At 41.9% G+C, this 14,853-nt stretch overlaps 1 protein-coding gene across 1 annotated transcript in view; it reads left to right on the forward strand.

Moving 5' to 3' along the window:
- The window catches only part of RGS6 (regulator of G protein signaling 6), a 606,577-nt gene that overhangs the window by 12,779 nt on the left and 578,945 nt on the right, over positions 1–14,853 (forward strand). The window contains exon 2 of the mRNA XM_052647235.1: positions 14,721–14,824. Coding sequence (XP_052503195.1) covers positions 14,741–14,824 — 84 coding nt within the window. The 5' untranslated portion in view covers positions 14,721–14,740. The remainder of the gene's footprint in view (positions 1–14,720; positions 14,825–14,853) is intronic.

A 14,853-nucleotide genomic window follows, 5' to 3' on the forward strand; every position in this document is an offset into this window, starting at 1 on the left:
ACCGCCTGCAGTGTGGGAGACCTGGGTTCGATCCCTGGGTTGGGAAGATCCCCTGGAGAATTTGGGCTATACCCAACTCCCGTATTCTGGCCTGGAGAATTCCATGGACTGTATAGTCCATGGGGTGGCAAAAAATAGGACATGACTGGACGACTTTCACTTTCAGAAAGTTATTAAGAACAAGTGCAGAGTATTTCAACCACTCTTTTGAAGTTTGGAGATATTTTGTAAGAGTTCTTTCGGTAATGTGAAGCATTCCTTAAGTAGTGTGTTTCTAATCTTGCTTCACTTTTGTATCATTTCTCTAGTTCTGTGATTATTGCTCCTGGTCTATGCCTACACACAGAGTAACTGAGTATGTATATAGTGGTGACAGATACAGCCTCTAGCTGCTCCAGCATCCCTGCAACCATATCTCTGCAATTTCATCCCTTTTTGCATTGCTTTAGATGATGTGAGTGCTACCTTGAGAATCCGAGATGCTATATCCTTTTCCGAGAATATTTGCATTCTTCCTGGAAAAGTACACAACTCATTTCTCACTGAATTTTCAAAGAGTAAATACATCTATATTGTCACTCCCAGGTTAAGAGAGAGTGACTACCTCTTGCACCCTCCCAGTAGTACTACATATCCTCTTTCCCCAGTGGTGACTACTAACCTGATTTCTAACACCATATCTTTCTCATATTTGAAATACATGAAATATGTATGGAATTATATGTATATACTCTTTTTGTTTCTTCTTAGGCACAGTACTGTTTGAGAGATTCATCCATGATGTGGTATGTAGCAGTAGTTTATTTTTACTCCTGTATGGCAACCCACTCAGTTGCATTTCACAGTTTATTCTTCTGTTGATGTGTATTTGGGACATTTCCAGTTTAGGGTTACTGTGAATAATGCTGCTATAATTTTTTTGTATGTGTTTTTTGGCACACGTATGAATGGGTTTCTGTTTGTTGCACTCCTAAGACTGGATCTCTGGGACATATATTCAAATTTAGGAGGGCCCTACAAAGAGATTTTCTAAGTGGTTGTACCAGTTTATGCTTCCATCATCAGTTTATGAGTGTTTTGGTTTCTCCAGATACTTGTCAACACTTGGAATTGTCAAACTTTTTAATTGTAGCCATTATGGTGGGCGGGTAGTTGTGTCTCATTGTGGTCTCAGTTTACCTTGTTAGTGTTTTTTTTTTTTTGGTCACTTTTATTTAATCTTTTGTAGTCCTTCTTCAAGTTTATTGCCTATTTTTCATTTAGATTATCTTTTTTTTATCAATTTGGGTTTTTAAAACAAATTCTGGTTTGTTTTAAATGGTATCTTTTAAAAACGTCATTTTCTAATTATTTGTTGTGGGTATATAGAAATACAGTTTATTTTTATATATTGACCTTATATCCAGTGCCTTTGTTAACTTCACTTGTAAATCCTAGTAAGTCCGATCGGTAGATTATTATGACTTTTCCATATACATAATTAAATTACATGCAAAAAGTTTTTCCTCTGTTTTGCAGTCATTGTTGGCTTCCCAGGTGGCTCAGTGGTAAAGAATCTGCCTGCCGTGCAGCAGATGCAGGTTTAGTCCCCTGGGTGGGGAGATCCCCTGGAGAAGGAAATGGCAACCCACTCCAGTATTCTTGCTCGGGAAATCCCATGGACAGAGGAGCCTGGTGGGCTACAGTTCATCGAGTTGCAAAAGAGTTGGATATGACTGAGTGACGAAACAAACACAACTGCTGTCTTTGTGCCTTTTATTTCTTGTTCGTGTCTGTTGCATTGGCTGAGACCTCTAATATAATGGTGAATAGGAGTGGTCCTGGTGGGCATCCTTGTCTCATTCCTAATCTTGGTGGGAAAATTTTTGAAGAGTCACTGTATGTGTTTTTAATATATCCCTTATCAAATTAAGCACATTTCCTCACATTTAAATTCTGCTCAGAGTATTTTCATGAATGGATGTTGGACTTGACAAGATACATTACAGCAGTGTTGCAGAAATGTCCACTCCCTTCTAAACTTCCCTCTTCTCCCTCCATATGACCTCATTGCACTGGGAGCTCTCTTTCCAAAATTTTATCCAAATTTTCTAGTTGTTCTGGGGTGTGTGTGTGTGTGTTCCACTATAAGACAGACCTATAGTGTAGGATATGGTACATTCTAATTGTACTATTTTTGTCTTCCATCTACATATTATGAATAAAATCATACCCTTAGGAATCTATCTTCTTATTTCTTTGACCTATATTTCTCCTGCCTGATGAGCCTTATGAATAGATCTTTCTTTTGTCAAGTCTTGCTGTCTCCAGAAGGGGAAACGTCTGTACACTCCACATGTATGTACTGCAGAGTCATGAAAGGATGAATCCCTTATTTTTCAAAAAGAGAAATTTATTTAATTAATTAATTTTTGTCTGTGCTAGGTCTTTGTTGCTATGCTTGGGCTTTCTCTAGTTGTGGTACACAAGCTTCTCATTGGGGTGGCTTCTCTTGTGGACCACGGGCTCTATGGGGATAGAGCTTCTGTAGTTGCGGCGCCTGGGCTTAGTTGCTAGGTGGCGTAGGGAATCTTCCCAGACCAGGGATTGAACCCATGTTCCCTGCAATGGCAGGCAGACTCTTAACCACTGGACTATCAGCGAAGTCCTGGACCCCATATTTAACTGCCTAGTTTTAGAGTATAAAGGTACTGATTTTTACCTGTTCTAAAAATTAAAAGAAGAAAGAAAAAAACAAAATCCCAAGGAGTAAAACTGACATCCTCTAAAAAAAGAAGCCAATTGGAGTGCTTTTCTTCTTGGTCCCCTAGGAACATGTCATCCTTTTCATCTCTTAGTCATCCCCTTCTTGTGCATAGAAGCTGGCAGAGCTTCTCTGTCATCCCTGTTTCTCCTCCAGCCGTCACACTATCTTTCATGTGAAATGAGAGAATAATAAAATGTTCCTTATGCAGTCCCCAGAGTCAGTAGTATTAGTCAGTAGTATTCGACACTGCAGTCCTAAAATCTGTACTTACAAAATGTAAGTCCTCTTGGGCACCTGGACCTGAAGACTTGCATTTTCACACTGGCTCTGTTAACTGACCGGGAAAGTGACATTCAAGCGTAATTCTGTCTCCCAGGCCTTGCTTCCAGCCCCTGAAAAATGAAGTGATCAGGCTTGTTCAGGGAACAGAAAAAAATTTATGTGAAGGATCAAAGAGAAAATACTTTGGGCTCTGTGGGCCACATCAACTCTGCTGCAACTTCACAGCCCCGCCCTTATAGTAGGAAAGCAGCGAAGGCAATAAGTAAACAGATGGATGTTGGTAAAACTTTGTTTATGGCACAGAATGTTGATTTTATGCGGTTTTCCTGTGTCACAAAGTATTATTATTCTTTTAACTTTTTTCTACCATCTGAAAAGGTGAAAACCATTCTTAGCTCACAGATCATATGAAAACAGGCAGAAGGCTAGGTTTGTCCAAGAGCCCTAGTTGGCTGACCCTTGAACTAGTTGATTGTCTGGGGAGGGGGCTATTCCAGAGCTCTGATAGGTTAATAGGCCTGATAGGCTAGTCTTAAAAAAAGTTTGTTTTTTTTTTTTTTTTTCCTGGCCAAACTAAAAACCTCATGTGGAAGCTCTGGTTACCTCAGTTCCTATTACCTGGTGCATTGTGTTTGGCTTTCAACAAAAAGTCACAAGCCATGCTAAGAGGCAATGAAAAAACACAATCTAGAAAGTCTTACCCTCTTCTTGTAGGTCAATTAAGAATAATAAAATACAAGACTTTATTTCCCTTTATTTCTTCCCTGATGCTTGCTCTTTAATTTGGTAGATCCAAGTTTCTGACCAATAACATTTTCCTCTGCCTGAAGAACTTTTAGCATTTCTTGCCGGCAAGTCAGCTAGTGATGGATGAACTCACTCAGTATTTATTGTCTGAGAAAGTTTATTTTTCCTTTACTTCTGAAGGATCATTTCACTAGATGTAGACTTCCAAGTTGGTGTTTTTTCTCTCTCAGTGTTTTTAGAATTCAGTTGCACTCATGTTTGTGTGATTTCTGGTGAGAGGCCCCATGTACTTCTTATCCTTGTTTTTCCATAGCTAAGGTTTTTCTTCATGTTTCTCTCAAGATTTTTCCTGTCTTTCATCTTCTGCAGTGTGAATATGGTATGTCTCGGGGTACTGTCTTGTTTTAATGTACGCTGATTGGTCTCTTATCTTTCTGGCTCTGTGTTTTGTGTCTATCGTTAACTTTGGAAAATTCTGTCAATATCTCTTTAAATATGTCTTCTTTCTCTTTTTTTTCCTCCTGGTACTGCAGTTATACTTAGACCTTTTGAAATGTACCATAGATTTTGTGTATTCTGTTCTATTAAAATTCCCCCCCACACCTTTTTTTCCCCACTTTTGGGAGTTTCTATTGACCTCAGCCTCACTGAATCTTTCCCTGGCCATATAGAGTCCACACATGAGCCCACGGAAGGCATTCTTCATTTGTTGCAGTGTTTTTGACTTTTAGCATTTCCTTTTTAAGGATTTTTTGGAAGCATTTCTACCTCTCTGCTTTCATTCTCATCTATTTTTCTGTTAGAACCTTTAGCATATTTGATCATAGTGATTTTAAATTTCTTGTCTGATAATATCAACTTCTGTGTCATATCTGGTTTTCACAACTGCTTGTCTCTCTCGATTGTGTGTTTTCATTGCTTCAGCATGGATCATGATTTTTTTTTTGAAAGCCAATTATGATGAATCAGGTAATAGAAACTGAGGTAACCAGGCCTTCCAGTTTTATTTAATTTGGCCAGGAGTTGGGCTGTGCTTAATGTTTCTTGTAGTTGTAGCTGCTAGAAGCTTCAAATTCCCCTAGTCTTCTTGTTTTTGCTTTCTCTCTTGACGTAACATTTCCCTATGACTCAATGGACATGCGTTTGAACAAACTCCAGGAGATAGTGAAGGACAGGGAAGCCTAGCTTGCTGCAATTTATGGGGTCGCAAAGAGTTGGACACAACTTAGCAACTGAATAACAACAGCAATGTTGCTGTCTTACAGTTCAGAGAGTAAGTGCCTTGGAGGTCTTTGAGGTGTAATCTGCTGTTATCATATAGGAGCCTGTCGGCGTGGTGAGAGGGTGTAGCTGAGAAGCAATGTGCTGTCTATCACCTTCCAGTGAAGAGCAAAAGCAGAGCAACTTCCCTTTAGTAAATGCACCAGCGTTCCTATCGCAACGGAAAAAAGACCAAGAACTTGGTGGTTTAGGTGAGGCTGTCTCAAGATGAGAGACTTGCCTTCTTGTTGTTGTTTGTCACTAAGTCATGTCTGACTCTTTGTGACTCCATGGACTGCAGAACACCAGGCTTCCCTGTCCTTCACTGTCTCCTCCAAGACCTCCAAGACACTTACTCTTTGAAGTGTAAGACAACATTGCTGCTGTTATTCAGTTGCTAAGTCATGTCCAACTCTTTGCGACCCCATGAATCGCAGCAAGCTAGGCTTCCCTGTCCTTCACTATCTCCTATAGTTTGTTCAAACTCATGTCCATTGAGTCAGTGATGTCATCCAACCATCTTATCCTCTGTCATCCCCTTCTCCTCCTGCCTTCAATCTTTCCCAGCATCAAGGTCTTTTTCCAGTGAATCAGCTTGTCCCATCAGGTGGCCAGAGTATTGGAACTTCAGCTTCAGTATCAGTCCTTCCAATGAATATTCAGCATTGATTTCCTTTAGGCCTGACAGGTTTGATCTCCTTGCTGTCCAAGAGACTCTCAAGAGTCTCCTCCGGCACCACAGTCTGAAAGCATCAATTCTTCGGCTCTCAGCCTTCTTTAAGGTTCAACTCTCACATCCGTACGTGACTACTGGAGAAACCATAGCTTTGACTATATGGACCTTTGTTGGCAAAGTGCCTTGCCTTCTGCTGGTTTCCGTTTCTTCAGTGGATTTTGAACTGAGCCCATCAACTGAGACCATGTATGAAGCTTGAACAAGAAGTTATAGCCAATTCAGAAGGCAAGTTTGGCAGGAAAACCTTTTAGGTTTGGTGAGCAGAATTGATTGGCTTTCTTTTCCTTTTTGTTTTTCCTTCCTACCTCCCTCCCTTCCTTCTTTCCTTTCTTCTCATTGAAATTTTGTGCTCATGAATCTAAACTGCAGTTTGTCAGCCTGGTGGTGTGATTTTCTCCCCACCCTACAGTGTTCACCTGCTCAATGTGAGCTTGGATATTCAGATATTTTGTGTGGTGGAGAGTTGGGTTCCACCAGTGTTGGAGTTTTGTCAGCAAATATGACACAGAAAGGGGGACGTGAGGAAGTGGAGGCCATTTGTAAGAGAGTGATGATGAGTGATTGAAATATTGGAGCCAGGGAGAGAAGACTGTGAAGGCAGAGTGAGGAGCAGTAAGGGATAGTACCGAAGGTGTGGTTGGAATGGAATGTCTGAGGATGAGGAATGTTTGCTGGGAATGTAGAGTAGGTGATCTGGAAAGAGGGGCAGTGGGAGGAGGGTGCCCTCTCGGTTTGTACCGGGACTTGAAATGGTACAGTCACCAGTGATGGCAAGCTTCAGCGTGTGGCCATGTGAGATGGTCCCTGAGGAGGAGGAAGGAAAAGAGTTCAGATGAGGGAAGAGAAGGGCAGACAAACCAGCTCTGGCTCTAACATTAAAGTCGCTGAGTTGACCAAGGGATGGAGAAAACCTCTGGGACCTGCAAGCTGGAATCTTCAGGAAATGCAAAGGCTTAACAGGAGAGGATGGGTGGCCTCACGCCTTAACAATGGCATGGCTGATGGTCTGAGTGTTGCAAGAGAAGTTTGGGTGGAGTGACAGGAGGGAAATCATTGACGCAACAGTGGAGAACCAGGAGGATGCTTGCCTTCCTTCCTGGTCTTGAGATAGGTAAGGTGAGGACCGCTGCGTGCAGGGTAGGGGATGTCTTTGCAGGGAGCCAGATTGCCATGAGGGTCACAGAAGGTTCGAGTTCAGAGAGGAGGTGGAAGGACATAGGGGGTATACTGTTAACAGAAGAAAAGTTCAAAAGGCAGGAGGAGTCAGCAAAGAATTGGCAGAGTCTGCACTGTCCAGAGCTGTGTGGAGTTTGCAGCCCCTGGTAAGAGAGGATGCCCTGAACTCCAAGTACAGATTGCGTGGAGGCATGTCACATGGCCAAGCACATCCTGCTCTGTGAAGAACTTTCCACTTCTCCCTCCCAGCTTTTTAGGACTTGTGTTTAATATAAGCAATGCAAAAATATTTTTCTTTATAAGCAGCTTTGGTCGATGAGTTTGTTTAGGCTGTCAGGCAGCTGAGCAACTTAGGGAGGATTATATTTGTTTATATGCCTTCAGGTAGGGTTGATATGGGGACATCCGCTTCACTGATGTCATTAAGAAAGAACCACTAATTAGTTGAGAACCTGCTGTGTACCATTTGTATCATGTACCAGAAGTACCTGCTACTGAGCATGCTGTAATTTGGCTATGTGTGCTAAATACTGTATATTTAAGTATATACTGAAATTTTGTATATTTACAAAATTTTGTTTTCAATACTGTGTATCAGTGATTTCACTGGAGACCAAGCTGACTTGTTGGAGAAAGTCTGTGGGCCTTGAAGTCTGTGGGATTTGAATTCTAGATTCTTGACTGACAGGCTGTTTTACCTTTGGGCAAGTGGCCTATGTTCTTGAGCTTCAGTGTTCTCATCTGTAGTGTAAGAGTGGTAACATCCACGTGTTAGAGTTGCCACAAGGCATTGCCCAGGAGATTCTAATGAGCAGGCAATGTGGAGACCCAGTGGTACAGGTGATGAGTATTTGTTCCATTTCATGGAAGAGGAAACCAAGGCTCAACGAGGCTAAATAAGCATAGAAATACGTTGTTCATGGTTGCACGGCTCTTAAGAAGCGTGGCCAGGACTGAGAGCCAGTTCTTTGACTCTAGGATCCTAGCTTTATTCATCACAGTGAGTTTCTGGCAGAATTCAAGGGAGGTTAAAGAAGCCCCACCTTAGTTAGCATGGCTGCCCAGCGAGTCAGCAGCGCAGGATGGGAGTGATCAGGTGAAGAGAAGGCAGACTCCATGGGATCTAAGTCACTAGTTCCCAAACCTGACTGTGCTTCCAAATCACCGGGGGGACGTTTTCATTTATAAGTCTCCAGGGACATCCTTTGAGTTGTAGTGCTGGAGAAGACTCTATAGAGAGTCCCTTGGACTGCAAGAAGCTCAAACCAGTCAATCCTAAAGGAAATCAACCCTGAATATTCGTTGGAAGGACTGAAGCTGAAGCTCCAGTGTGTTGGGCACTTGATGCAAAGAGCTGACTCATTGGAAAAGACCCTGATGCTGGGAACGATTGAGGGCAAGAGGAGAAGTGGGCAGCAGAGATGAGATGGTTAGACAGCATCACCAACTCAGTAAAATCTGGGAGATGGTGAAGGACAAGGAAGCCTGGTGTGCTGCAGTCCGTGGGGTCAGAAAGAGTTGGACACAGTTTAGCGATGAACAACAACAAAGGAACTGTCTTAGGCCTACAGGATTAGAATTTCTGGAGCATGGGAACCAGGAACATGTATCTTTATCACCGCCCTCCCCCCGCCCCCTCCCACCCCCACAACCTGGTGATTCTGAGGCTGCTTATCTTGTTCAGGTCCTTGAATCAGCTCTTGGGAATCCTTAAGTTCTAACTGAAGTCCTAAAATGACTTCCTTAAAATGAAGTCCCAAGTGACTACAGCCTAGTAAAATCCTGGGTACCTGGCATGCCAGCAAGATTGACCCCTAAGGGTTGACTATAGCCTATAGCCTCTTGTTTTCAAATCTTTGGTGCATTACTTGAAGCAGACACTCGAGCCGTCATGGAGTAGCTGAACTCTGAGTATACAGGAGACATCAAGTTGGCGGACTCTGCAGTAACAGAAAGTGTTGTTTGTTCTTAAGCGCTGTTGCTCTTCCTTCTTCCCCCTTGAGGTTCCTGCCCACTCAGTCAGATTAGAGCTATATAAACAAGATTGTACTACCGAGCTAGCACACATCTTATAATTTTTTTTTTTTCCTAAAGTGCTCAACACTGCTGATGTCAGAAAACAAATCCATTGGATTTTAATGGGCCGAGGCAAACAATATGAATTGGATATAATATGGAGGAGAGGAAATAACATCAACAGAAGTTCTCATTTGGCGGCATAAATATTTAGACTGTATCACAAGCAGGGTTTGATTACCTCTCCAACAAGGTCTTTCCCTGAATAGGGCTTTGAGGGATGGGCATTTAGGGGTGGCGGGCATGATGTTTCAGGCTTGTTGCTGCTTGTGATGCTGGTTTTAGTGGTGCTTTGGTATAAATGGCAACCCACTCCAGCGTTCTTGCCTGGAGAATCCCAGGGACGGGGGAGCCTGGTGGGCTGCCGTCTATGGGGTGGCACAGAGTCGGACACGAGTGAAGTGACTTAGCAGCAGCAGCAGCAGTATAACTGTAGTGGTCCGCTGTTAGCTGAGCATCAGGATCACCGGAGAAGCTTGGGAGACTGCTGGTGCCTCCATCTCAGATACTCCGAAGACCTGATGTGGGGGAAGGCTTTCTCCGGCGATTCTGGTGTCATTAGCCTGGCACTATCACTTGGCCAAGCACTGGTCAAAAACAAGACTGCTGGTCAGTTGCTACAATTCATTCTTTGCCAAGGAAATTTGTGTGGCTTGTTTTATTCCTTCCTCAATAGCAACCTCTGCAAAGTAGAGGATTCTCTGCTTCCAGGTGAAGACCCGAAAGTATAGGGTGAAGGAATCAATTGCCAAAGGCCACACACACAACAGCCTTGATGTGGCCAGAGCTGAGATGCAATTCCTGGTGTGAGTTTAAAGCCCCTCCCTTTCCCACATCAGCGAGGTCCTTCCTACCTGCCCTGCTCAGCATCATTGTCTGCTGGCCCCTAGGCCATGCTTGCTCTGGAGAGGCCAGCGTGCAATGGAAAACAGCTGGCACTGGTTGTAACTGAAGCTACAAATGCAATGTATGTTTGGAGTGAATTGGAGTCCTGACTTTCAGAAGATTTACTAATTAGAGTTTGAATCACAAATATTCAGTTGTTTTATTATTCACAGGGTCTTTCCTCATATGCTTTCTACCCTCCTACATATTCCCTCCGATCTAAATTGCTCATGGATTCCAAAAGTGTATTCCTGAGTTAGGGCGGGCCCATATCAATAAACCTTGGGGAAAGCCTTCATGTGTGATTCCATCCATGGGTCTTTGTGGATAAAGAGCCTTCTTTGCTGAGCAGTTTTAATGGCTTGTTAACCAGGTGAGCGTTCTTGATGGGATATATTGCATCTTAGTGAAATCTTACTAGTTCTGTCATTCATTAAAAATATTTAAGTACCTTCTAGATGTCAGGAATTAGAGGGATCAGCCCCACTGACAAAGACTCTGCTCAGGCAGAACTGGCTTTCTAGCAGTAGAGATCCCTGATAGACAGTGAGCAAAGTCATATGAATTCAGATAGTTGCAAATCCCTGTGGTTTCAGTTTCCACATTTGACTGACTCCCACTTAGTCTCCTTGACATCAGATCACCGTTATGGTTTTTGTTTTTTCCTTTCGAGTGTCTGCCACTTCTGTGGCTTCAGATGTCCATACCTGTGTTGTGACCCAGGCTGGAAGGACCTCTTCTGCCTCCCCCAGACTCCTGTTCATCCTTCTGATCGTCACCTCTTCCTGGTCTGTGCTGTCATAACTGAGCGCCCACACATTACAGTTCCCTACGTTTCTGGACCTGTCACCCCTCCTGGTCTCTGAGCGTTTTAAAGAGGGGCCATTTGTGTCTGATTTATCTTTATATCTCCGGAACGAAGCATGAAATTTTGTGCCATTGGATGGATGGATGCTCAGTGTTTGCGCCCAGATTAAATGTTGAGTCCTACGGCACCTAGTGGCGGGTGCTGGTATTACAGGAATTGCTTCGTGGGGAGGGGTGCTGAGTCTGGGAGGGGGCGCGCTAGCCTATCAGTTGGGTGATTTTTTGAGTTCAGCATGAATATGGCCATGATTAGAGGCGACGAGCTAGTATATAGGCAGTGATGATGGAAGAGAGGCAGCATGGGACATTATGTGAGTCTCTGAAGAAAAGTTAGAAATTTGAAGTTCTGAGGTTCTAAGGCGGAACTGGAAGAATCCTAAGGATGTGTAGCTGATGTCCAGTTAGGGCTGTGGTTTGACCTGGTTCCAGCAGCTAGGTAGTTGCAGATCAGGTGAGAAGTCCAGGCTTCTCGGTTTAGAGGGCTTTCAACTATGCTGGGGCTGTGGTTTGTGACAGATGAGAAAACAAAGGCACAGAGAGGTGAAGTAACTCGCCCCGATCGCTCAGCTAGGTGTGGAGCCTGGATTCAGACTTAGACCTGTCCAGTGACAGAGGCCAGCTTGTCACCACTAAGCGAGCATGTCTCTCTTTGGAGATTGTGAAGTGCGTGGTGGTAACTCGTTTGCTCTTTTTCTCTTTTATTAGTTGAAAATGAGTGTAGTTAAGTCGTTCAGTCGTGTCTGACTCTACGACCCCATGGACTGTAGCCCACCAGGCTCCTCCGTCCATGGGATCCTCCAGGCAAGAATACTGGAGTGGGTTGCCATTTCCTTCTCCAGGGGATCTTCCTGACCCAGGGATCGAACCCAGGTCTCCCGTATTAGAGGCAGACACTTTAACCTCTAGAAAAATATTATTATTGACATGTTTTCTTTCTATTGCATGTATTTGGGTTTTTTCAGAAAAACATTCATGAATGTTACAAGTTACTGTGTTTATATGCGTGTGTATTTAAGTAACACAAAGAAGGTTTTGTTTTTCTCCACCACTAAGTTTAAAAGACTCTTACTTCATTTTATTTAAAAGTAAAAATTTATGCCATACCGTAATAAATGAGAACCTAGTTCTTTAATTTTAGGAACTCCAGCTCTATAGTCAGCGATTTAATTGGAGCATCCTTACCTACACCTTTCACATCTAGTACTGTCTAACATCTGTTGACATATAGACTAGAAAGTGCTTGCATCACTATTTTAGAAATGATTCTTTCTAGACATAGGAAAGTTAAAATGACTTGTCTGAATTTTAAAATGAGTTGATAGGGAAACCAAAAATAGAAGCTTTTCTATTACATATTAGACTCACTAAAGTTCCAGACTAGAGGCTATTTGCCTTCACTGAGCAGTCTGAAGTCCAGAGCCTGGTTCACCAGCCTGTTTGAATACATGGGAATGTTGTTGAGGGTAAGGAGTGGCCAGGGAAAGGCAGAAGGAGGGCTGACACCTTTGTTTCCAGGTCATTTCCAGTCTTGCTATTATTGCAAGCAGAGAGGGAGGGAGGGAGATAATATGCTCATCAAACTGAAAGTGTTCATTTTGAAGTAAAGCAGTAGAAACCCAAGATGGGTCTGTTACATAGGGAAATGAGATACATAAATAGACTCAGGTTTTGTTTTTAATGCTCAGTCATGTTCTGTGTTCAGGTAAAAGAGTAAGTAGTAGTTTAAAAATGAAACTGCATGTTGTTCATTTAACTGTAAGAGCGACTGATTAGAATAATAATGAGTGTTTCCATGTAGTACAATATTCATAGAAACACTGACATTATAGTGGGTAGAGATAATAGAATGATTTTCTTTATCTCTGCTTGTAATCTAACTGTTAAAATGCAGACTTATTCATAAATGAAGACGAAAACAAGCAACATTATTCACATGGGATACTTGGGGCAATTAAATTCTTCACATAAATTGCAAATTCCTGTCTCTTCCCCATCTTCTGCCCAAATTTGTTTTTATGGGATGACCTTTGGTACCAACTTATTTTTCTAATAAAATGTTTCCTGAGTTTATATTTTAAATTGAAATGGCCTTTTCTGTCAAGTATGGTATTTATAAAAGTTTTCTTTGATGAAAAGCCTATGAATTTTGTGCAAACAACCCAGGCAGGGTCTTAGATTAGCAATAGCATTTGTATAGGACTTTTATGCCTTGATACGATACTTTACACTCGATTTATTTGACCCTTACCTGTGAATACTCAGTGAAATTCACATTTTACTGATGAAAGCAATGTAGGGGAAGGTGACTTGGCATGCTTCTGGGCACTAGTGGGCATTCAGCATGTTTGCTTTAAAAGAAAGTTAGCAAAGGAAACCAGCAGGTTATTTAACTTGTTCGAAGTCAGTAAATAGTGCATCATACCAAGAACTGAATTTGCTTCTTTAACTAAAAAATTCCATATGCTCTCATTGTCTACTGCTGTCTTTCCAGGCTGTTTTTTTAAAAAAAGGTCAAATTAAAAATATTTATTTTTCTTAATTGAGATGAAATTTGCTTAGCTTAAAATTAATTTTAAGGTGTACATTTTGGTGGCATTAAGTGCATTCACAGGGTTCTGCAGCCTTTGCCTCTATCTAGTTCAAAAATGTTTCCATCATCCTCAGAGGAGACCCCACATCAATTAAACATCCAGTCCATTTCCTCCTCCCCTTGACTGCTGGTAACGACGAATCTGCTCTCTGTCTTTGTGGGTTTCCCTATGGTAGATGTTTCATGTAAATGGAAGATGGACTGTCTTAGTCCCTTCAGGCTCCTATAATAGGGTTCCATAGACCCAGCGACCTATGAACAACAGTTCTAGAGACAGGGAAGTCCAAGATCAAGGCTTAAGTAGATTTGGTGTGTGATGAGAACTCAATTCCCTCTTCATGGGTGGCTTTCTTCTGCTTGGGTCCTCACTTGGTGGAAAGGAGCACTCTGGAATCTCTTTCATCAGGACACAAATCCCATCACACCCTGTACCTCTTAATTCTACCAGTTTTGGGGTTAGGATTTCAGCATATAAATTTTAGAGGGATATAAATATTCAGTCCATCGCAGTGACCTATTGTGTCTGATTTCTTTTACTTAGCATAGTGTTTTCAAGGCTGATCTATGTTGTAGTGTATATCAGTACTTTATTACTTTGGATGGCTGAACTATTTTCCATTGTAGAGACAGACCATATTTTGTTTAGCCATTCATCAGTTGAGGGACTGAGTTGTTTCCATTTTTCAGTGAATAGTGCTGTTCTGAACATATGTGTTCAAATATTGGTTTGAGTGCCTACTTTTAATTCTTATGAGTGGAATTGCCAGGTTATATGGTAAATTCTATATTTGACTTTTTGAGGAACTAACAAACTGTTTTCCATAGTGACTGAACCATTTACATTCCTATCAACACTGTACAAGGGTTCTGATTTCCCTACATCCTTGCCAATGCTTGTTTGAGTTAAAAAATTATTATAACCATCCTGGTGTGTGTAAGTGGTATCTCCTAGTGGTGTTGATTTGCATTTTCTTTATAAAATATTCATATTTTAATACATAGAGTTAATCATGAGATTTGATAAGACAAAATCAACATCAAAATGATTGACTTCATCTATCTCCAGGAGATTTTTTAAGATTGCCATCTGATCACCCGTAGAGTATATGATTCTGAGCTGAAAACAAAGCGCACAAACCATGTGGCTTTGGAATGAGAAGCATGTATATGGATAATCAGACAACAATTACCCCTGACTTTAAAAAAATGCCACTTAAACTAATGAGGAACAAAAAGGAATTACATCATGTTTCATTTCCATGCCACCTGCCAACAGATACTTAGTTCTTTGCATGGCAAAGCTTTTTTTATGTAATTCTTTCCTGTCTTAATGGTCTATTAATTTATTTTTGCAGTGTGAGTGAAGACACCCAGGATGGCTCAGGGATCCGGGGATCAGAGAGCAGTGGGGATCACGGACCCAGAGGAGAGTTCTCCAAATATGATAGTCTACCGCAAAGTAAGGCTTCTGGTTGAACGCTGTGGGCA

This window comes from Budorcas taxicolor, chromosome 10, assembly GCF_023091745.1.
Source record: "Budorcas taxicolor isolate Tak-1 chromosome 10, Takin1.1, whole genome shotgun sequence".
Lineage (NCBI taxonomy): Eukaryota > Metazoa > Chordata > Mammalia > Artiodactyla > Bovidae > Budorcas > Budorcas taxicolor.